Below are 24,286 nucleotides of genomic sequence, written 5' to 3' on the forward strand. Positions count from 1 at the left end.
CTTAAAACCAAAAAAAAAAACAGTTTATATCAAGGAGCCCAAAATATTTGTATGATATTTCAAAGGGCCTATTTTCAAGCATTAATTAATCATTTTTATTCGGATTTGTTTCCCTGATTGTACCATTTTTGGTTTTATTATTTTGGAGCAATGTCAAAAGCACTAAATTTTCAATGTTGTTTTATTGTATGTATTGTATAAGTCCTTATATACTTTTCTTTTTTACGATTATACTGAACAGGGCCAATTACAATTTATTAATGATTGATTGATTTTGCTATTGTAGGTACGAGGGCCGAGTCTGTGATATAAACATTAATGAATGCGCATCATTTCCTTGCTTGAATGCTGGAACATGCATTGATCGCATCAATGGTTATTTATGCCAGTGCCCATCTGCATGGAAAGGACTTCTTTGCGAAACTGAGGTGGACGAGTGCGAATCATCTCCTTGTCGGAATTCAGGGACTTGCAATGATTTCATTGGTTACTACACATGCACCTGTTTGTCTGGCTTTGTTGGAACAATCTGCGAGATTGATGTTGATGAGTGCTTTAGTGCGCCATGTTTAAACGGGGCCGTATGCAATGATTTTGTCAACGCATATGTCTGCACGTGTGCATCTGGATTTCAGGGTAACATCTGTGAGATTGACATCAATGAATGTGCATCGTTTCCTTGCTTAAACGCTGGTACCTGTCTAGATATCGTTAATGGTTACCAATGCGCTTGTTCTTCTGGCTGGACTGGCGCAAGATGCCAGGAAGAAATAGATGAATGTGATTCAAATCCGTGTCAGAATGCCGGAACATGTGTTGATCGTGTTGACGGCTTTTTCTGCAGCTGTGCAGCTGGATTTGAAGGTTACCGGTGTGATGTTGATATCGACGAATGTGTTACTAATCTGTGTCAGAATGGTGCAACATGCATTGATGGGATTAACTCATACTCCTGTCAGTGTCCACCGGGATGGGAAGGTGACTTCTGCCAGCAGGACCTCAACGAATGTCTTTCAGATCCATGCGAGAACGGCGGTACGTGTTTCAACCGTGAGAATGGCTTTGTGTGCCAGTGCACTTCAAACTTCCAAGGTACAACCTGTGTTGAGGATGTAAACGAGTGTCTCACTGCATTCCCATGTAATCCCACTCGAACATCCTGGTGTAATAACACATACGGTGATTTCTCTTGCGTGTGTAATTCTGGCTTTTCCGGAAAGATATGCGATGTAGATGTAAATGAGTGTGATAGCAGCCCATGCTTCTTTGATGGAACATGCATCGACCTTGAGAATGGCTACCGTTGTGAATGCGGTGAGGAGTTTCTAGGAGAACGTTGTGAGGCTGTCTTGCGTAATTGCAACTTTAATCCTTGCGGACAAAATTCTGTGTGTGTAGAACATCCAACAGGTAGGTTAATGATTTTTTTTAAATTATTTTTAATGTTTGTTGTTTTTTGTGTGGTATTGTCAAGGACACCAAGGATAGCCCACAAAAGTCTAGAAGATGACTTATTTGTAGTGGGGTCCTTCTGGTGGTGATTGGGCAGTGCACTGGGAGACAATCTCCTCTTTTCCAAAGAGTATACTGCCTTCTTTAACATGCACATGGGCAATAAATGCACATGGGACCAACAGCTTGAACGTCTCATCCAAAAGACGGTGCGCTATTTTAACTTGTATTTTAGCCCTCCGGGTGAAACACAAGGAGCTAGGCAGCGATGGGAATTGAACCGGAGACCTAGAGATCTCCACGGTTCAACGCACACAGTGGCGACCACCAGATTAGCCGATTGAGCTAAGCTGCTCTCTATCCATCAATCTATTTTTTATTTTTTAGGTGGACACACATGTTACTGCATACCAGGCTACTATGGAGATGTGTGTCAACTACAGGCCAATGAATGTGGCTCTACACCTTGTCGTAATGGAGGCACCTGTATTGATTTTGTCAATGGCTATAATTGCACATGCCAACCTGGTAAGATGCCTACAAATATAGATAATATTTTTATATTAGGTAGTTATATCATGTAACAATCAAAACAAAAAAAAAAGAATAGCTATGATTTTACACTCTAGTTACACTCTAGTTTATGGTAAGTCTATTAAAGAAAAAAAAATGGTTTGTTTCCCAAGCATAGTGAATTTTGGAAATGAGAGGCCTGCCTATTTCGAGGGTTCATTGCAAAATTTAACTCCTTCTATGCATTTTGGCTAGGAAAATGGTAACCACCAGGGCTGAAATCCATGGTGATGTACTAAATTAGTTTAATAGTTGAATCTTTTTTCGGACTTCTTCAGGTTTCGAAGGGACTAACTGTGAAATCGACATCAGCGAATGTTCAAGCAATCCGTGTGCGAATGCTGGCATTTGCCGGGAGACTCAACTCAATATGTATGAGTGTTTATGCCTGCAAGGGTTTGAGGGAACAGACTGCGAGATTGACATCAACGAGTGTGAGGTGTTCCAGCCCTGTCAGTCATATCAAGTCTGCATCGATCTCATCAATAATGCTATGTAAGTACTGCATTCCATATAATTTATGGCATTCAACCACTTTCCCCCTCCCCTCCATCTCATCGGGAGCTCAACAATATTTTCTGGGAAGAAAAAATAATTCCTATTATAACTTACAAATCATGAGACTTTTAAATTCATAAATTGTCTGAGCTTCCCAGATTAAAGTCCTAGATCCATACAGACACATAATGCAAACCCTGGCCCCACCCACTTGCATTTTTGTCTTTAACATCAGCCCACTGTTGGGTCCATAAAGTTTTGTTTAAATTTTCTCCACCATATTGGTGCTTTTATCTAGAAACATTTTACTAATTGAAAATAGTGGACTTTTATTCTCAGCCTATGACAACCTTAAAAAATAAGTTCACTAAACTGGGTACAAATTACAAACTCAGGGATTCAAATGTATATTAAATTTTTTGGTCGTACTGTATATCATTTTCAAATTTGATTTTCTTACAATAGGTGTGAATGTCCTGCTGGGCTTACTGGCTCCGTTTGTGATGAGTACATTGATAGTTGTCATAGCAACCCCTGTCTGAATGGCGCAACCTGTCTTGATGGTAATTCTCGCTATGATTGTATTTGTTCCCGAGGATACACCGGAACCAACTGCGAAATGGATATTGACATCTGCGACCCAAATCCTTGTTTTCATCGAGGTACCTGTGCACCTTTTCCATCCTCTGAGTACAACCTGGATTTCACCTGTCTATGTGCTGATGGATTCATAGGTAATATGATATTTTGATTAACTAGTCCAAACCAAGAGGATATTAGAGCCCTCTGCAGCAGGGGTGGTGCCAGCGGGGGAAAGGCGGCATTTTTCCCCGTTGGACAGGCCCCAACAACAACAACTAAGTAGTCGGATGGAAATTTTTTTTTAAATTATAATTTGCCTATCCAAATAATGTTATTTTGATTGACAATCTCAAATATTGTGGTCTAAACATTTTGGACCATACTAGGCATAAAAACCAGTGAACCCTACCAGTTATCGACCAAGGCTTGGTCGGCCCCTAGGTTCGCACCCCTCCGTCGGACATATTGGACCCTTTGTTAGCAAATTTCTGGTGCCACCGCTGATTTGGAGGAGAGAGTAACTTAAAACAGAGTGCACTAAAATCTGGGTTTCAACACTAGTTTGGATTTATTTATTATTACACTTCTTATCACTTAATAAATTAAATAATAATAAATAAATAAATTATTAAATAATTATTTATAGAAAATTGTACTTTTTATGAAATCTTTTTGACGGAACTAAAGCCCTGTCCAGACTATCACATTTTATTTGACAAAAACATGTGACATGCCTAAATATGGTAATGATGACATCACATCATGACCATATATAGGCACATCATGACTATATATGGGTATACAACAGTTTTTTTGTCAAAGAAAATTTGGTAGTGTGGACAGGACTTTATAAAGGGATCAGTTTTTTCTGAATGAAACAAAGAAACTTGATAACCAAAATCTCGACTTTATTTGAAACTAAATTAAATTTATAGCAAACTTTTCTTTACTTAAAGGTGCACAATGTCAGGGTGACATTTATGAATGTCGCTCTAATCCATGTCAGAATGGAGGTACATGTGTAGAACTGACTGACGGTCAGCAAGGCTTCTCTTGCGTGTGTTTCAGCGATTTCATCGGTGACCTGTGTGAGGTTGATAGATTTGGCTGCATTTCAAACCCATGTATTAATGGTGGTGTTTGTCAAGATACAGAAACAGGTGAGAAAGCGTTTTTTCTCCCATTATCTTCATATCAGATTAATGACAATGATAACGATGATAGTGGTAGCACCAGAGGTGGTGATGATAATGTTGTAGCTAATAAGGAAGCAAAACAGGATATAATCTTCAAATTTAAAACAAAATTTTTGTTTATGTATTTGAAGATTTATGGATTTATATAGCATATTTGTAACTTTTACATTACGAAAACATTCACATGTGCACGGATACTTACACATTTATATAAATAGTAATTTTAGTAATTCTTACTCTGGCCAAGACTTCAAAAGATTCATAGCTAATTACATATATTAGCATATTTTATGGTGTTTTTTTTATTTTGTTTATCTACAAATATACAATTCTGCTGCTTGTGCTACATTTGCTGATATATACATCACATCCACAGGTTACGAATGCCAGTGTCCGAGTGGATGGACGGGAGTTAACTGTGAGCTTGATATCAACGAATGTCGAAGTATCGCACCATGTTCGAATGGCGGCCAATGCGTCAACTACTATGGCACGTATGAGTGCGCATGTGACACACATTGGACCGGTCAGCACTGCGAGACAGATGTTCTTGAGTGTAACGTTCTGCCGCCAGTTTGCTTGAATGGTGGACAGTGCATCGAGCAGGTCGGTCTTGATCCAGTCTGCGTATGCGCAGAGGGTTTCACGGGACAATTTTGCCAGGAGAACATCGACGAGTGTGCATCAAGCCCCTGTAGAAACGGAGCGACATGTAATGATGCGATTGCTGGTTACATCTGTCAGTGTATTCCTGGGTTCGAAGGTGAGGTTCAGCTCATGTTTTCATACTCGTGTACCCATTTCTAACGAGCGTTCAATTCATTTTGTTTAGTCTACAAGTCAGTATTCTCCCTCTTCTCTCTCTTGACTCTTGTTGTTTGTCGTTAGATCTTCAGTTCCGTACAAATGTATGAATTCTAATTTTGATTGTGATTTATTATATTAGTGCTGTTGGCTGTCGCGCCCATTTGTGTAATTTTTTAAATGTTTCATATTGTCGTTAATCCTACTAAAAACAGTTTCATATCCTTATCAGGTTTAATGTTTGTGTTGAGAAAGACAATTCTATTAATTTATTAATAGTTTTCAATGTTTCACTGGCACAATTTCTAAAATTGTTTAATTTTATTGTTTTTTTTTTTTTTATCATTGTATTTACGGTAATGTTTACTGTCTATGCATGTATTTAAACCAGCTTGTTAAAAAACATTTCTTGCAATTCCCCTGATTTTTTCTTCTCCATACTTAATACTTGATCTGCTGAAGTTATTATTTTGTAGTGATGTATTTGTTAGGCCTATATTTACTCATTACATCTACATGTCATGTGTTGAACAAGTGAAATAAATTGAAATTGAAAAAAAATTGCATTTAAATTGAAAAATAGTTTAAGTTGTATTTTTGGCAAGTTTCTTGCTATTGAATGAGAAGTTAAATAACTAAATTGATGGTGCGATTTCCAAAATAATGCGAACATATTTTTTATTTATCATTATTAGGTGAAACATGCTTGGTCAATACAGATGAGTGTGCATCGAATCCTTGCACCAACGGAGCAACTTGCGCTGATCAGCTTAATGGATATTTCTGTGCCTGTCCCCCTGGTTACAATGGCACGCAATGTGAGGATGACGTCAATGACTGTTCGCCAAATTTCTGTTCCAACGGTGCCACTTGCATTGACCTTCTCAACACGTTTACTTGCTTGTGCATGCCAGGTTGGGAAGGTAAAGACATGGCCTATTATTTATATTTAAATTGTCATTCATTTTATTGATATCATTAATAAATATTACTGTTTTAAATATTTTAAATATTATTATCATTTTCAATATTAGTGTTATGATTATTATAATTATATTTATTATTATTATTATTTGTATTATTATTGTTAATATTATTATGAATATTAAAATATTATATTGTATTATAATTATATTTATTATTGTTTTTTTTTTTCAGGTCAGTATTGTACGATTGAAATTGATGAGTGCCAATCAAATCCATGTCAGAATGGTGCCACTTGTGTAGATGAGGTCTATGGCTACAACTGTCAGTGCAGAATAGGATACACAGGTAAGTCACATATTGTTTAATATTTAAGTTTAGGGCCATGTCACTATTAGAGAAGAAAGTTTTACCAAGAATATTACTTGTTACTAAACCATAAAGTTGTTATTCGCACCTTTCCAATGATTTTTGTTTGTTTCAATTATTATTTTTTTAATCTTTTCAGGTCCAAATTGTCAGCTTGATGTGGATGAATGCGCTACTAATCCTTGTCTATTTGGAATATGTACTGATTTCATTGGTTTCTACACGTGTCAGTGCTTTGCTGGCTACCAAGGTAACACAAACAACCTGATGTAACAATGTTAATGGTTTTAATTCATTTGATATTAAATTTGGTCTAATATGTAATAATGGTACTATAAGTACTGTAATTATAATTGTGCAATATGTTAATAATGATAATATACATACAGTCATGATAATAATGAAAATATGATAGGAATAATTATCGTATAATATTAATATTAAACATAAGGAGGATTTTATTATTATTATTATTATTACTATTATTATTATTATTATTATTATTATTATTATTATTAATTCAATTAATATATTATTAGTTAAAGGTTAAAATTGTATATATTCTTTTATTAATACTTATAAAACTATAGTTTTAAATGTGGTCTATTTTTGTAAGTTTGAACTATTTGGATTGTGCTTTAATGCATGTATTATGTAAATATCATGCAATTCAGCTTATGCTTCATAGAATTGAATTGAATTGAACAATTAGTAATAATACTATTGGTAATGATAGAAATAATAATAGTGATAATGATAATATTGCCAATAGTAATATAACTAGAAATTATAAATTGCAAGTGAAGTGCTGCGAAGTACAACTGCATAAAATGTTCTTCGAACAAAATTATTTATGCGAGTCAAGTGAAAATAATGAATAATAAACATATAACAAATAATATGAGCACGACCCATTGTCTATATTAGAACAGGCACTTAGTGTTGTGCGCAGTTTAAGCTTTTTACTCATTTTGAGTCATTCACATATGTTGTTTCAAAGATGTTTCAAACTGTGCGCGAAATATGCAAACAGTGCAAGATTGCTTTCAGCAATTGTTATAAATGTGACATTTAAATGTATTTTACTGACACTGACTAACTTATTATATAAGATTATGATTTAACATAATGTATTATTTAGGAGATAGGCCTACTACAGCATTTTTCAAGTGATCGGACAATTGTACTGAATTTTGTGTCAATTAGGCTAGACTAGGCCCAACCTAGCTCCAGCCAATAATGATAATGATAATATTTCAGTGATACATAATAAAACAGACTGTAAATATGATAGATATTTGTATAGATAATTACTGCCTGGAGAATCGGACATTGTTTATTTTTGTTTTAAAACCAGGTTTCAACTGCACAGATGATATTAATGAATGTGTATCATCCCCATGCAATAATGGAGCAGTCTGCACAGAGTCGGTCGTCAATATGTACCAGTGTATCTGCCCAGAAGGTAAATGTGACATAAAATGTAACAGAACATGTAATTTGATATAATTATGGGATACAATTCAAAGATCAAGATAATTTTGCACTTAAGAACACACTTAGCATAAGTGGTTAGCAAAGCGGTTGAAGTTTGAGCCCTTAAACTTCGATCGAAGGTTTAGTTGATCAAGGCAACTTTTAAGTTGTCAATATTTCAAGATTTCATTAATTTATTGAACATGTATAAAGATGCATCATGGTGTACTACTAAAAATACACTAACTGAAACATACTCCAAATATCTGTTGTATAGGCTTTATACTGGACTTGCCACAAGTCTCTAGTTTATTGTATTTTGTAGTGTTAAATAATCTTAAAGAGCGCCACCAGCGTCTGTTTTTGTTATGTTTTTAAATTTGGATGAAAAGTATAGTATGGAACGCCATGCAAATAAGTAATATGAAACGCCATTGGTGCCAAAATAGTTTATTTTTAATACTTTTCACTGATGAAGACAAAATTAGGGACTGGAACCCAGCCTAGCTTTATGCCAATCATATAATTTTGTGTGTTATTATTTTTACCATTGTTTTTATTAGGTGTTGTCGGTACCAACTGTGACATAATACAGACCGTTAGCCTAGACGGCAGCAACTACATAACCCTTAACCCTCTGCCAAGGTTCAGCTCGTCGAACAGAAGGCGTAAGAGGGCAATAGATCAGATCTCTATTAGTTTTGAGATGGTGACAGCAGAATCCAATGGAGTCCTTCTGTACACTCAGGGAGTAAGTAGACGATAATTTTATTATTGGTAACTATGAAGCTTCTTTTTAAAGGTTTAAAGTGTATGGGATTATTTCCTATCATTCAAAAAATCTGAGCATTTTATGGGGAGTAATTAAATCAAATAGAATTTTCAATGTCTATGTCATGAATGCTTACCTGGATGAACCGATATATGCCAATTTCATCCAGGTAAGTATCTCACTCATAGACCAACATCACTACTTCTTATTTGTGTGGTTTAAGTCATAACCATACATAACATTTAAAACAATCTTGAAAATTGATTGTAAATTTTGTTTAAACTTTAGATCCAGTCTGAAGACAGAATTGACCATCTTGCCTTGGAGATATTCGATGGAGAACTCCACTTAACATATAGTGACGGACACGAGACTGTTTCAGTCCTGCTCGGTGGCCAGCTGAATGATGCACAGGTGCACACCATCGGTCTTTACATATCCAACCTTCAGGCTGTGGTGACGATCGATAATGGTGGCTGTCCATTTGGGCTGTGTACAGCTTCTGTTATGCCGTCGTTACAACAGGGCTCCCTAGAGCTGAATGGTCCACTGTATATTGGTGGCGTTGGGCCTGATGTCACACCCTACATACGATCCAAGCTGTACTCTGTTAGCAGTTTCAGAGGTTGCTTTCAGGTAAGCGCATTTCAGTAAATTAGTGCATCAATGCTTAGGCGAAACGTTTTACTTTATTTTTATTACGCCCTCTGCTGCCTTGAAATCTCCAAAGATAAGATATGTATATTTCTTCCTAATTATATAAATTTAAAGCATTTAACCATCCCATTACTACACTGTTTACATTTACTAATAACATTTTATTTTTATTTTCTCCTCTGTCTGGATGTTTTTAGCAAAATTATTTGCTAAATAAGAAAACAAAACATGATTTTTTTTTTCTGCTCTCCTCTGATGATCTTTAAAAAAAATAAGTTTGTGAAAGAAGGAATAAAAAAGTCTCATTTTAATTAAACAATAACAAGAAAAAAAATAATTCAGAGACAAACATGGGGACAAATATTGGGGTTTTTAAGCATGGTACTCTCTGTAAAATAATAACACATATTTTTTACTCTTTTGAAGGACCTCAACATTGATAACTTGCCAGTTAGTCTCGACTCCACAACTCCACCATCATTCTCTCAAAATGCGCCCTCTACTGGCTGTTCTCTTACTGACACCTGCACCAGTAACCCATGTCTCAATGGAGGGCAGTGCATCAACACATGGCAGGGATACATCTGCGAGTGCGCTGTTGGGTTCAAAGGTACAACTTGTGAGGTGCAGACGACAGCCAGCTTCAGTTCAAATTCTTTCTTGTACTTTGGTGGTACTGATACAGTTACAGAAGTCACATTCTTATTCTCATCAGCCAATCAGGATCCTGGAATACTTCTTTACACAGTATGTATTTTTTCACCTGTTTATAATAATAATGTTTGCTTTGTTTTATGTTTGTTTATTATTGATAATAATTATGTTGTTCTTTAGCTCTGTCCAGATTATCAAGTTTTCTTTGACAAAAGAACATGTTTTATACAGATATAAAGTCATGATGTGCCTATATATGGTCATGATGTGATGTCATCATGACCATATTTAGGCATGTCACATGTTTGTTGCCAAATAAAATTTGATAGTCAGGACAGGGGACAGGGCTTCAGTCTAACACCCTTTGCTTTTGAAAGACATTGGAAAACCCAAGACCACCTTCTGCGAAAATTATTATGTATTAGGTTTTTATAATCTATGTTTAATCTGATTTGTACTGATTATTATTATTGTTATGCTTGTCACTCTCTTATGCACTCTTCAGGTGTCTGGTGTTACAGCCCTGCTGACTAAAGAGGGGGCCCTTCAAGTTCAGTTACTAGAGTTGGGTGGTGTCAACTCAGTTACATTGGGTCAAGATCTAAACAATGGTGATTGGTACAGCGTTCAGCTAGCGTTACAAGTTTTTGTGTTGGAAATCACAGGTTAGTAAAACTGTACGATTATTTGTTGGAGTAGTCGCCTACAATTGTGGTTAACGTTCTCTCCTACATTACTCATTAGCAGGGGTTCTACACTTATTCTCTTGAATTTACTAAACCATAATAGTATAATAATACTAATAATAATAATATATAGGTTCTTAAAAAAAAGGTTCTACATTTATATTGTACAAAATCTCTATGAGCAAAATAAGTGAGCAGTTTCTTAAATAATATAATAATAATAAGTTAAATTCACGCAATAACTTGAGGATAAACATTTCCTGATGGTAAAATCCAAGGGTGTATACCACTTGGCTTAAAATTTTTTCTTCTTTATTTATCACTAGCAGAGATATTTCTCCATACCAATGTTACTATCATAGTACATGCCTCCTGATCGGTCTCCAGTTTGAAGCCCACTGTGTGAACAAAAGCTAGAGTTAATATGTTATACAGTAGTCTGTTTTTTAAAGTGCTGAGTTAATATTGTAAAACCCTTTGAGATGATCAGTGAAAAGGACTTCATAAATTGTTATTGTTTATATTGCATTATTCTTCCAGTTACCAACATTCATACAAGTGCTCGTTACACCAATCAGATTATTTCTGCACCTTTGATAACCATCAACAAACCAATTTTCTTTGGGACTTTGCACACTGACCCATCATTGGGACCGGTTAGGAACAGCTTAGACATCTACAACAGGTGAGCAATTATTCAAACTTCATTAACTTTAAGGTAGGGGCTTGAAACACCACAATATCATGTTTTTGTATATTTGGGTCATGGGACCTGATTTGTGTCTCTCCACCCAATAACACAAATACGATTCTGCTGTTCTATTTCATGTATACTTATATGGATAAACCAACTAATTGCCACTGTTCCTTTAAGAACACTCCTATGACAAAAATAGAACAGTCCAATTATGTGACTGTGCCTATGCCCAAGCATTGTCCACGCTCCTTTGATTATGCTGATTAAGGCTGCAACATGATGGAATATGCCAAAGGAGCTGTATTTGTGCTCCATAATATTGAAGCAAATTTTATTTATTTTTAAAAATTGTATTCAACTTTTCACTGGAATCAATACAAAAGTATATATATAAATAGAAAAAAAATTCCAAATGAATTTAGCAATAATATACCCACGCGGTAAATTTGCATTAAATTGTCATTTTATCATCATCATCATTTTTATTAATAAATGTTAAAATTATAAATATGGCTGATAATATTATAAAAATATTATTAATTATAATATTTATACTGTAATTAAAACATTATAGCACTTCTTCGACTAACATTTAAGTATTTATTACACAAGTTTTTGTCCGCAGTTTATGCTGGATTTATTAGGTGCACCTGATGAAGCCAGTATAGACTATTAGTGGAAGCTAGAATAATAAATATTTAAAAGTTAGTCAATTTTATTTTAAATATTTGCACCCAACTATGTGGCTCCACCTACTCTAATATTAACACTATGGTTAACATTATAATTAATAATATTATGGTAATAGTATTTATTACTACATCATAATCATTATTGAAAGGTGTCTGGAAAAGAAAACTGTGGCTCCACATACTATAATATTAATACTATGAATAATATTATAATTAATAATAACATCATAATAATTATTACTATACCATAATCATTATTGAAAGCTCTCTAGAAAATAGTCACTTTATATTGAACTGGTTCTCCTGCTTATAAAAACAAAGACATTCATACATTCATAACATTGTTTTCGTTTTATTCATCATAATCCTTCCATTTATCCATCTTCATACATGTTTCATCGCCATTCATTTTCCATCAGTTTCACTGGCTGCATCCGTGATTTGTACATCAACTACGAGGAGATTTCACTACAGAGCGCCACTCGGTTCACCATCTCTGATCCATTTGTGGCCGTGGCCGGCTGTCCGAGAGAAGCAGTGTGTGTCCCAAATCCATGTGCAAATGGTGGTGTATGTGATACAAGTTGGGGTGGCTTCTCATGCCAGTGTCACTCCCAATATACCGGTAGTACTTGTGAAGAAGGTAAACATTTCAAACAAGCCTTATTTTTTTGTGTATTTAAAGAAGACAAACCATTCTCGCCAAATAACAGATTTTTGAAAATCACCATTTCCACCTTTGAATATACTGTACCTTCAAATTGGGGATTCTTCTAAATTTGTGTGGCAATACACTTTAAACTCATAAGTATTAAGAAACATCTCCATCTGTGATTTTCTGATGAAGCTAACATTGGCTTAAGCCGGGCATTCACTGCGTTGTACGACGATTGTACAACAATCAGACAACGAATCCAATTCTGCTCCCTGTGAGCTTTAAACGACATGACATCGTCTGCTAATTGTTGGTAGCAGCCAGAAAGGATCGTCATTAAAAAAAATATCTGTTGTGCACACGTCACGGCGTTGCATTCTCTATGGAATCGCATCGGTCAACGACTTTCGTGCACAGCGAGTGCCCGACTTTAAGAGGAAAGAAAATGCGCTTTTTAATCTATGACCTATTTCTCCAAATTTCCTCAACATCTGTCATTATTATTCTCTGCAGTCCTGGCATTGACATTTGATGGAGGTCGTAGTTCATTGCAGCTGGTTATCGATAGTGAACAGTTTGCTTTCGGTGATAGATATGCAATAGAATACCGTACCCGTGATTCCTCAGCCATCATAATGCGCATCAATCTGTTCTCAAGCCGTGGTGGGCAAAACGACTACATGCAGTTGGTAATCACTAGCGACAGAGAATTACGGTTTGAAACCATGTTCAGTGGAGGTATGTTATAGATATGTCTCATATATTATAGCTTTATATATTTTCATGATACTTGATACTGAGTATCTTGTGTAGGCTGTGGTTGTATTACAGACTCTCAGCATTAAGATGTAAACTCAACTTTACGTTGTCAGTGTTGTCCTTTGGGTATTTCATACACTTTATCACTTTTTCCAAGGAGGAGTATAAATGGATAGGTGAAATAGCATTCCATTGATTACTATCTCTGATACAATAGAATATTTCCTCAGGAAACTGAGTGTGTGTTCCATGTTTGATCCAATGACTGCTGTAATTATTTGAAGAGCAAATAGAATATGATTTATAAAATACTGAAAAGTTATTGTTGTTAGTAATATTGTTATTTTTATTTTTTTATTGTTATACTTACTAACATTATTCATCATAAACATCATCATTTTTATTATTGATATTGTCATCATCTTCATTATTATTATTTTGATTTTTATTATTGTTTAATATTATTTAATTTATTTTGGCATCATTCAAAGAAATTTACAAGTAATTCATAAAATCACACAACAGAGACGTATAAAAATTATGTTAATTCAATAAAAAAAATTATACAACTGAATTATTAATTCAGTTAAGAAAAACCATTTGGGAAGATCGTACAGAAGCATATAAAGTAAAAAAAAAAACAAAAGGTGCCAAGAAGGAGGCCTTGAGAAGCATCGTACACGACTTGTTATGATCATTACGTTATCTATTCTAAAACGCCTGATATCTATTTGAGTCTTGTAGCTGGTTGAATGCCAGAGTGCTAATTGCTGTCTGCAACATGATCGAATACACCCTCAGGCGTTTGAGTGCGTGTTTCAGAGACAACATTGTTCCAATCAATGGTTGCAATATTAATTTAAAGAGCACATTTGAAGTAGATTTGAATTAAAATCTATAAAATTCTGAAAAATCAATATTATTATTATTATTATTATCATCATCATGACATCATCATCATGGTCATCTTTGTTATTACTACCATTAATAATGTATTAATATTAGTAGTATTAGTATTATTAATGTTTAAGAAATTTTAATTCACTACAGATTTTGTTGATATTTATGTAAGCTTTTCCAGGTATTATAAGCATTTCTTTAAGCTTTCTAAAGCATTGTAATGCTATAAAATTCTCTTTATGTCTATAAGTAGGATAAAAAATACTTAAATGATAAGATAAATTAAATATATGAACTCAATCATTTGGTCTGCAATGTATTACATTCCCTTCTCACCAGTCATTAATTAAAATTAAGGAGAATTTTGTATTCGACAACAATTCCAACATCTAAAGAATAATAACAAATGTAACTCCAGCGGAAATCAAACAATTTCTAAATCATAGGTCAGGTTAATAGCATTTTTCAGCTCAGATAAAACCTACACATTAGCCTCAGCTTATAATAATAGATTCCACTACACTTTAATTCCCATTGGTTTAATCAGTATTTTTAAACTACAACACTTGTATTCCATATTCAAAATTATACGTTGACTGAATTAGTATTCATGATCTGTAAGTCTTACATTCAAACACATTAATCACACATTAGCTAATCATACCACGTTTTTCATTTACCATTTAACTGTAACAAAAGTTGTGATCAATGCCGTAGCCAGCTATTGGGACAGTTTGGACAGTTCCACACAATTTTTCTAATGGGTCCACATTTTTAAAAATGGGTCCAAATTATGTAATTTTACGCATAAAATGGGTCCACTTTTTGAAAAATGGATCCAGATTTCTCATTTAGCTTAAAAAGGGTAAAATATAAGAAAATGGGTCCAGATTGTTTATATTTTTGCGTAAAATGGGTCCACATTGTTTGAATTTACGTGTAAAGTGGGTCAACCCTGATATTGCCCCACACTATTTGAAAATCCTGGCATTGGTTGTGATTGATCCATTCTTAGATTTTTATACCATTGATTAACAGTAAAAAAATTTTTTTTTTTCTGAAATATATTCTAGGTTCTTTTTTAAATTTGTCTTAAGATTTATCTCTCTTGGATCCTTTAGTTTTATTATTCAAAAATTTAGTTGCAATAGTCATGTGAGCGAAAGTGACTTTAAATATCTAGAAAAGATAATATAAAACTTATAAAATGACAGAGATATTAAAAATGGTATACTGTAAAAATCAAGTGTTGAATTAAGCCCATATTAAAATGTATATATGCATTAATAAATAAATAAATGTAGTAATAATTTTAAAGAAACAATAATGATATATTTCAGTTGAGAGCAGCTTACCTATTACGACAAACGTAACGGATGCGGAGTGGCAGCAGGTGTCGTGGCAGCGTGACCGCAGTATCATCCGTGTAACTCATAATGGGAATCGTTACACACTGTTAGGGGATTTTCCAATGCATACCTCAGCCCACAGCGCTGTGTCCCAAGTACTCATAGGTGGTCTCGCAGGAGGTATGTTGTGTCCTTCGATTTCTCGGCCAATTTGGTTCAGTAGTTAAGGCCCAATTGAATAAGTTAATAATACAGAAATAAATAGTTTATTAATATTGTTATAATTATTTATTAGTAGTTTTTGTAATACTGTTAATGTAATACCCATCATCATTATTATATTTTATTTCTTATGTATCCTTATTATCATTATTTTGTATAATAAATCTTTTAGTTTATTTCAAACTGTTAATACTCTTGCTATATTTAATATTCTCATTACATTATTAGTATTTATTACCATTTTATTTAGTATATTCATTAGCTAGTATTAGGAATGTTAATATGATTATATTCTACTTTTATTGTCATAATTTACAATATTTGCTATAATTTACAATATTTAAATTTTTTTTTTCAACCCTTATATTTCAGTGTTTTATTATTTTTAACTATTATAATAATAATTTTCAATATAATACATTTTTATATAGTCTATATTGTGGTATTTCTAAATATTTTTTATATTTTTATCATGTTGTTTTGACAGGTGATTTGTCAACAAGCTTCCAGGGTTGCTTACGAGATGTTGAAATAAACCAGCAGCAGATCCTCTACCTGGGAAGTGATGAGCAACCAGGTGTCACAGTGACATCCTCCAATGTTGAGCCTGGCTGCACACCTATAGATTCCTGCCAGCCAGACCCATGTTCCCAGAATGCCATGTGCGTTGACATTTGGAACGCATTCACCTGTGACTGCCTTGATGGATGGGAGGGTGTTGATTGCATTAGCAGTGTCGACGATTGCATTGGTTAGTGGAGCAGTTAGTTTTTTTTTTGTCCATTACTAATATGAGATTGCAAGACAAACATTCACTGCAATATGTGTTTATACAATTCTTCTAGTTTTACCTTTCCTCTGTTTTGTAATGGTTTTTGTTTCCGTAAGAAATTCAAAATTAAGTTATTAGTTTCTATGTGAATGAAAGAAAGTATGTACTTTTCATAAGAAAAATATATGGTATTTAGGTCTGAAAATGCATGTTTTGGAAAATTCATTGAATGATTTAATGATTTATTTATTGGCTGATTAAAACATTGATTGATTGATTGATTGACTGAATATCTGTGTAACACACACATTTGGATACTTTGTACATATTTGAATTTTACCATTTTTAAAAATCTGGGTTAATCCAGATAATATAATAGTTGTGATATATCATAACTGACATGATATTTCAATTTCATTATCAATAATCTTTTTTTTTTTTGTTCACATTAATTTTAGAAAATTTTTGTGAGAATGGAGCAACGTGCATGGATGCTCACATGAATTACACGTGTCTGTGTTCGTCTGGCTTCACTGGATCACTTTGCGAAACTGAAATCAACGGATGCGATGGAAATCCTTGCAACGTCAATAGCTCGGCATCTTGTATTCCAGTGTTTCCTGCCGATTTCACCTGTGATTGTCTGCCAGGATATGATGGCAAGATCTGCGATGTAGATAACACACTTTGTTCACAGGGGCCATGTCAAAACGGTGGAACATGCGAGCAGCCGACCGATAACTCATTCTACGTTTGCACATGTCCGGATTATTATGAGGGAAAGAACTGTACGACCTATAACCCATGTTTTGTGAATGACTGCCGGAATGGTGCAACGTGTATGCCCAACAGTCGCACATACTACTGTTTATGCCCTGATATTTATCATGGGTCATTATGCGAGCATCTTGATGCCTGCTATGACAATCCCTGCCAACATGATGGAACGTGCACGCAAGTGGGCAGTGACTACACGTGTACATGTACTGTTCACTGGCAAGGGAAAAACTGTGATGATGCTATTAATAAGTGTATAAACAACATTTGCCTAAATGGCGGGACATGTTTTCATGACCTCAGTATGCCTGAAGATAATTTTGTTTGCGAATGTGTTACCGGATACTCTGGAAATTTATGTGAAGTTGATATTGAAGAATGTTCTTCAAGTCCATGCCAGAACAATGCCACTTGTATTGACAGTGCCACTGAAGGAGAACCGTTCTTCGCTGGTTATAGATGTCAGTGTGTTCCGGGATATGATGGCATCAACTGCAATACTGACATTGATGAATGCGCAGGCAGTATGTGTGAAAATGGAGGGACGTGCCAAGATGACATTGCTAGTTACCAGTGCATTTGCAAGCAGTACTACAGCGGAATAAACTGTGAAATTGATCTGCGTACTTGTAGTTTGAATCTATGTCAAAATAATGCTGTCTGTCTAAATCAGCAGAATGGTTTCACCTGCATCTGTCCTGTTGGATATGGTGGTGAGTTTTGCCAATCGGAGATCAACACCTGTGCCACTTCACCTTGTGAAAATGGTGGTACTTGCCGCTATGTAGGCCCTTGTGTCTGTGCTACCCTTCCTGAAGCGGCGGTTGCATGTGGTGATGATGAAGTCTGCCAACGAACTGCTTGTAGCACTGATTCCACCTGTGGATTGAGGCAGCAGACTTATGAATGTGTTTGTCCTGATGGCTATGAAGGCATCAACTGTCAGCTGGACATCAATGAGTGTTTGCTTCCGGATCCTGTATGTCTGAACGGTGCCATCTGTACCAACTCTGATGGTGGATTCGCCTGCGATTGCACAGGTACTGGATTCACTGGAATTTTATGCTCTCAAAATATCAACGAATGCCTCTCCCAACCATGTCAGAATGGTGGAGATTGCATTGACAATGTTCCATTGAACGATACACCATTCTTCCGATGTCGCTGCGCATTAGGATACATTGGCATCCTTTGCGAGAATGAAGATAATGAGTGTGTAAGTGATCCTTGTGAACATAACGGAACATGTCGAGACCTTGTAGGCTCGTATCAATGCAACTGTAGTAATACAGGTTTTTCAGGAGTGAATTGTCAGGAGGATGTTGATGAATGTTTTCTACAAATGGACTCTTGTGAGAACTTGTCACAGTGTCGGAATCGTGCTGGCAGTTATACATGTGAATGTAGTGAAGATTTTGAAGGTAAGGCAGGTTTAATTTTGAGAATGAATTAACTGGAGTTCTTATGTCCCAAAATATATTAATTTGCTCAAAGCAAAATCATAGTTAATTATTAAACATACCTTTTGTTGGTGACAGAAAAATTCTGAAGTACTGGTACAAGGCCTACTTCAATAAATTGTCTTTACTATATTCAGTAAAATATGTTTGGACAGAAATTTTGCAGTGATAGTATAATACATTTTTATATTGATATAATGTCAGATTTTCCTATCTTAATAACTATAGATTTTACTTGTTTGTATTTAACATTATTTTCTTTATTAGCATTAGTTGAAAAAGTGAATTTGAATAATTATCACTATTGATTTTATAGTTTTTACCACAAGTGTAAATATTTTTTTGTATTTGTGTTGAAAGTGATGCCATTAAGTAATGACAACTATAATTTATGTGTAGATTTAGTTTATAACCTCCATACCTTCCATTGGCCTATATACATGAATGTATTTTTTCATTGGGGAATTAGTTTTTTTCCTTATATGTTGACATTGTTCACACTCGTAACTAGTATAAAGTATAAAATGCAATTAATGATTTATGATTTATATTTTCATAGTGATTTTATGGAAAGTGTTTCCTCTTGGCAGTTAGCAAATTGATTGCCGATATAATGACCCATTTCAACATCTCTTTCTATATGAAAACCCTCATTGCAATTACATTTATTTGCATTTATGCCCATATATGGAAGTGATATGACATGTTATTATTTTCGGTTCTTAGGATCTTTACAAATTCTTTGCTAGGGGTGATATGACACTTGGAGGGCATATGCTGTCATTTTACTCTAAGCATAAAGTGTAAAAATAATTCTGTTTTATTCTCCCGAGTAAAACAACTATCTGATCTAGAAAATATTGTGAGGTACCTTATTGCTAGTATTCAACATATTTATTTGTGAAAATGTATTGTGATACAATATTATTTAATATATTATGTGGACTCTACGATTCACTCATAAGGGGTTCATTCATTATATTATATGTTATGTATGCATATAAATTAATTGATTGATGAATTTATTTATTATTTATTTATTTATTACTTTTTCTTAATATTACAGGAACCTTGTGCCAGGTAGCCATTACTCGAACCTCCACTGCAGCCATCATTGTTCCTATTTTCATCATCCTTATCCTCATCATCGTAGCTATCCTCTTGGTTTACCGACACATGAAAAACTCACGCAAGATGAAAGGCAAGTACAATCCATCAAAGGCAGAGCAAGAGGCAGGAGGAATATCTTTGGCAGCTTTTGACATGGACAGCGATGAACGACTTATCTGAATGTTTGGTTTTTTTAAGGTGGAATTCTCAAGAATTTGCAAATCATTCCGATACAGACATTCCAGTGCATTACCATGTGTTGGTATGATGTATGAAGATTGGGCTTGAAAAAAAGATAGTGTAACAATAAATATTGTTATTTATGTTAATGTCAAACTCTGTCAGATGTTTGTCAGACTCAAGTTGAACATTGTGCAACTGCCATCAGACATTGTAAGACACATTATGTTTGATCTGAAACAAACATAGACTACAATTTTGTTTGTCTCTTGGGATATCTGGCCGACAAAAATATAATAGCATTATCAGGCATCTGATAAAAGTCGTCTGACAAACAAAAATCTGAATGTGTATTTCAGAATTTAAAAGAAATATTTCAAATATTTTTGATATATACAAACCATTGATCTGGTGATATTTGCTTAGTTTGTTTTTGGTTGTAGGGGGAGAAGGAAGAGTTATCTCCCTTAGATTACTGGATGTGCAATGCGTCTTTGAAGTTTGTATGTTTCCAATTCCAGGATTTTTATAAATACAATTAATTGATTTATACTATATGACTTAATAGAATTTTAACAGAGATTTGTATATAACAATATTTGTAAATAAGATTTTTTTTTTGTATAACTATAGAAAATAATAGTTGTGTAGCCATGAACAAATCAATGCAGAATACATTTGTTATTATTCTGAGATTAAAATAATGCCTATGGTACAGAGGGCTTTCTACTTCATTCTTTGCAAATTGAATATTTTAAAGATGGCTTTATTTGATTTTTCAAAGATGGATTTGTATATTTAATTCAAAATACCTTGATTTTAAACCAAATAATATTCATTTTAGTACGGCAGTTTGATGTATTTGTATTTATGTTAATATTGCCGTCCAAATTGTGATTGTATTATTAATATTTACCGAATGTAAGTATTCTACGGGGCGCTATAGAGTATGATAATCTAAACATTTCTTGATATTTTTCGTGTGTTGGTTCGTGCATGGTAATAGTAATATCTCCTTAGTGCGTTTGACGTCACTCCAGTTGTAAGTACTACACTTTAATTTTATACACATCTTCTTGATGGATGAGACAGCCTTCTACAAAGTGGTTTGGGTTCAAGAGCTAAGCTGTCATCAATTCTCAATAATATAAAAAAAAAATATTTTTAGAATTTTTTTTTACCTAAATCCAGGACAAGCAATAAATTTCACATTCTAAATGTAAACGTTTTAAAATGCTTGTACGGGCTGACCAGATTTAATGGAATTTTGAGGGATAGTGTTGCTGCGGCAACATTCTATATGCCGTATAGATTTTTAAATATTTTTTTAATTATTTACGTTTCACCTCTTGTTCATGTTTATGCTCAAAATACTGTATATGAAATTGGCGCATTATAAATTCTTGAGTATTATTATTATTATTGGTATTATTAATGTTTATAATATTATTATTTTTGCTGTTATTATATTATTTTTAGATTATTATTTGTACTTTTTATAAATTAAAATCATGTCGATGTTCAAATGACGTTCAATACATTACATTCTGGGGGTGGTGTTTAATTGAGAAGACACGTCTAAATGAATAGACAACAGTAAATATTGTATAAGTCAAATATGATAGCATTTTAGCTAATCCTCTTTTTAAAATCACAATTTAATATATTCAATATTGATATGGTAGATTTTTAACTGTCAGTTTATTTTATCCAACTGTTCAGTTGAGATGATAGTAATCTGTTTTAGAGATAACAGTATCATATTTTTGTATATTCACAATTTTTTTATCCTCGTATTTGGGTGGAAGAATATTTTGTTTTGATTGTATGTTAATGTAGCTCACATTAAACAACTTCCATTTTCGTTGGTACTAAAATCGCTTGGTTGATTGATAATAGTAACATTTAAAAATGTGGTTGTTAATCAGTACTTAAGTTTTTTCAATCCACAAACCTCATTATTTTATATCAAATAAAAAATAGATTGTTTAGAAAACATTTCTATTTTCTGTGATAATGTTAGAAATTACCATCCCAAATATATTTTAGATGGAGATGAATTCCATATTAGTAAGTTAAGGGGACAAGCTATAGTTTTTCACAGTATATACTTACCCAAGCCATTGAAATTATGTTGGTCACATTGGAAACCGTAGCTTTTATATAATAATAATAATAATAATAAAATAATATAATATGATCCATTGTAATGTCTTTATTAACATTTTCCATTAATTCTGTAAAATATATATATCGTACAAAAATATTTACATTGTTACAATATAAATCTTTACATAACACAATTTGAAATATCGTTTACATCACCATGCATCACTGGCTACAATATTATACACATGCGCACAGTGATAATGAAGCACATACATTTACGTGTGACAAGTTATAATGAGCATTGATAAATTGAAATACTAATTCCACCCTGTAAACTACTTCAGTTGAAAATCTTATTGGAACCATCAGTCAGATGAAAATCTTATTGGAACCATCAGATTAATCATCATCTTCAAGTTTGAAAGTTATGACGTGAAAATACGAATGAATCGCTTTATAGTTATAGGCAAAAACAATTCTCAGTTGCACCAATAATCATTACACATTAGGGCCTATTTTATTCATTATAGATAGAAATGTTCGGGACTGAGCTGTTGCTCATCATCATACGAAACTTGGGTACTGTATTGTGTAGCGGGTAGCCTTTCCTTGAGTCTGGAATATCTACGAATTGTGTAACGTAGCTGTGTAGCGAGTGAAGTAAAATCTACCTTCTTTTGATCACCTCTACCTTCTTTTGATCACCGACATGATATAAATAAATAAATATTTGATGATTATAAAGATATAGGTAGTATATGTATGGGAATTTGAAAACCATGAACGGTTTGCACGAGGCGTCAGTAGACTATCGGCCGACATTCTCCCGCGTTTCGTATGAGCATTTTCCCGGTCCGTCGCATCGTCCCGTCTCATCTGTCGCAGCTGCTGACAGGACCTGCGTAAGGAACGTTTACACTTTTCAACAGGCGTAATTACAAACATGCGAACTCGCAGTGATGAATGAGATGTATACGTGAGACTGCCTGCCCACTTTAATAACAGCTTATTACTATCGCTGTGCTTTCAGGTCGTAAATGTTGTTAGTTAAGAAAATTTTAATTTGGATTATTGACGAGTATTTAAGTAACTTCCGCTTCATCCATTTCCTCTATTGACTCGTTGACGAAGCTAAGTACCTTCGATTGTTTAGTTGACAGTCGCTTCATCACCTTATCACAAGCAGCAGTTTCTCTTTCTTCCTTGCTCTGAATTGACGTCGTCTCCGGATCAGCGACAGTATTACAGTTCGTATCAAGTGAATACAGGTCCTCACTACTAAAATAACCCAAATCTGGTTCCGGTGACGTCACAGCGGATAACGGCGTGACCATTTCAGAAACATCCTCATCGTGTTTGACAGATGGAATCAGAATACAAATTATCGCGGCAATAAAACAAAATAATTTACTTGATAGAAGGTTGATGACTAAATACCCGATATTATACAAAATCGTATTAGGTTCGTATGCGAAGTGCAAGTAATACATAAACAGAAACGTAGATAGTGTCCATCCGATAAATATTTTATTAAATTGAAGATACGAGATTACCTCGTTATCTATCACGTCACTGGCAGATTCAGCATCACATACATCGTTATAATCGCATTCATCATAGTCTCTGCGTTCTTCGCTTGCCATTTTTAACGTTATGATTACAGCAACGCTTGAACGTTTAATATCGCCTGCCGCTAGTTTCCCGCCTCGGTCAAGTATATTCAACATAGCGTTTAATCTGTCCACTATTTCAATAAAACTGGGGCGACACATTGGATCCATCTAAAAATAAAAATGAAAAGTTAGATTAATACGTCAAGTTTCTCAGTTTTCATCAACGAAATTGTAGGATTTTGAAGTACACTACTTTGTTCATTCCTCTTTAATTTATTGTTTTTTGAACGGCAGACTATCCTAAGATCTTTCATGTAATAGCTGCTTAACGCATAGTCTAATTTGTAT

At 34.2% G+C, this 24,286-nt stretch overlaps 2 protein-coding genes across 2 annotated transcripts in view; one reads left to right on the forward strand and one right to left on the reverse strand.

The window, feature by feature from the left end:
* Window positions 1-22,416, forward strand: part of LOC117107754 (protein eyes shut homolog) — a 24,207-nt gene extending 1,791 nt beyond the window's left edge. The window contains exons 5-25 of the mRNA XM_033249512.1: window positions 287-1,410; window positions 1,840-1,980; window positions 2,304-2,520; window positions 2,989-3,257; window positions 4,062-4,265; window positions 4,678-5,064; window positions 5,801-6,028; window positions 6,264-6,377; window positions 6,538-6,648; window positions 7,756-7,863; window positions 8,438-8,625; window positions 8,935-9,282; window positions 9,730-10,050; window positions 10,463-10,622; window positions 11,184-11,328; window positions 12,452-12,675; window positions 13,201-13,425; window positions 15,687-15,875; window positions 16,405-16,668; window positions 17,148-18,887; window positions 19,993-22,416. Of these exons, the coding sequence (XP_033105403.1) occupies window positions 287-1,410; window positions 1,840-1,980; window positions 2,304-2,520; window positions 2,989-3,257; window positions 4,062-4,265; window positions 4,678-5,064; window positions 5,801-6,028; window positions 6,264-6,377; window positions 6,538-6,648; window positions 7,756-7,863; window positions 8,438-8,625; window positions 8,935-9,282; window positions 9,730-10,050; window positions 10,463-10,622; window positions 11,184-11,328; window positions 12,452-12,675; window positions 13,201-13,425; window positions 15,687-15,875; window positions 16,405-16,668; window positions 17,148-18,887; window positions 19,993-20,216 (6,931 nt within the window). The 3' untranslated portion in view covers window positions 20,217-22,416. The remainder of the gene's footprint in view (window positions 1-286; window positions 1,411-1,839; window positions 1,981-2,303; window positions 2,521-2,988; window positions 3,258-4,061; window positions 4,266-4,677; window positions 5,065-5,800; window positions 6,029-6,263; window positions 6,378-6,537; window positions 6,649-7,755; window positions 7,864-8,437; window positions 8,626-8,934; window positions 9,283-9,729; window positions 10,051-10,462; window positions 10,623-11,183; window positions 11,329-12,451; window positions 12,676-13,200; window positions 13,426-15,686; window positions 15,876-16,404; window positions 16,669-17,147; window positions 18,888-19,992) is intronic.
* The window catches only part of LOC117107485, a 28,260-nt gene continuing 26,382 nt past the window's right edge, over window positions 22,409-24,286 (reverse strand). The window contains exon 9 of the mRNA XM_033249187.1: window positions 22,409-24,106. Within this exon, the coding sequence (XP_033105078.1) occupies window positions 23,408-24,106 (699 nt within the window). The 3' untranslated portion in view covers window positions 22,409-23,407. The remainder of the gene's footprint in view (window positions 24,107-24,286) is intronic.

The sequence above is a fragment of the Anneissia japonica genome, unplaced genomic scaffold (genome assembly GCF_011630105.1).
Source record: "Anneissia japonica isolate Jap-2015-1 unplaced genomic scaffold, ASM1163010v1 scaffold288091_len1417266_cov198, whole genome shotgun sequence".
Lineage (NCBI taxonomy): Eukaryota > Metazoa > Echinodermata > Crinoidea > Comatulida > Comatulidae > Anneissia > Anneissia japonica.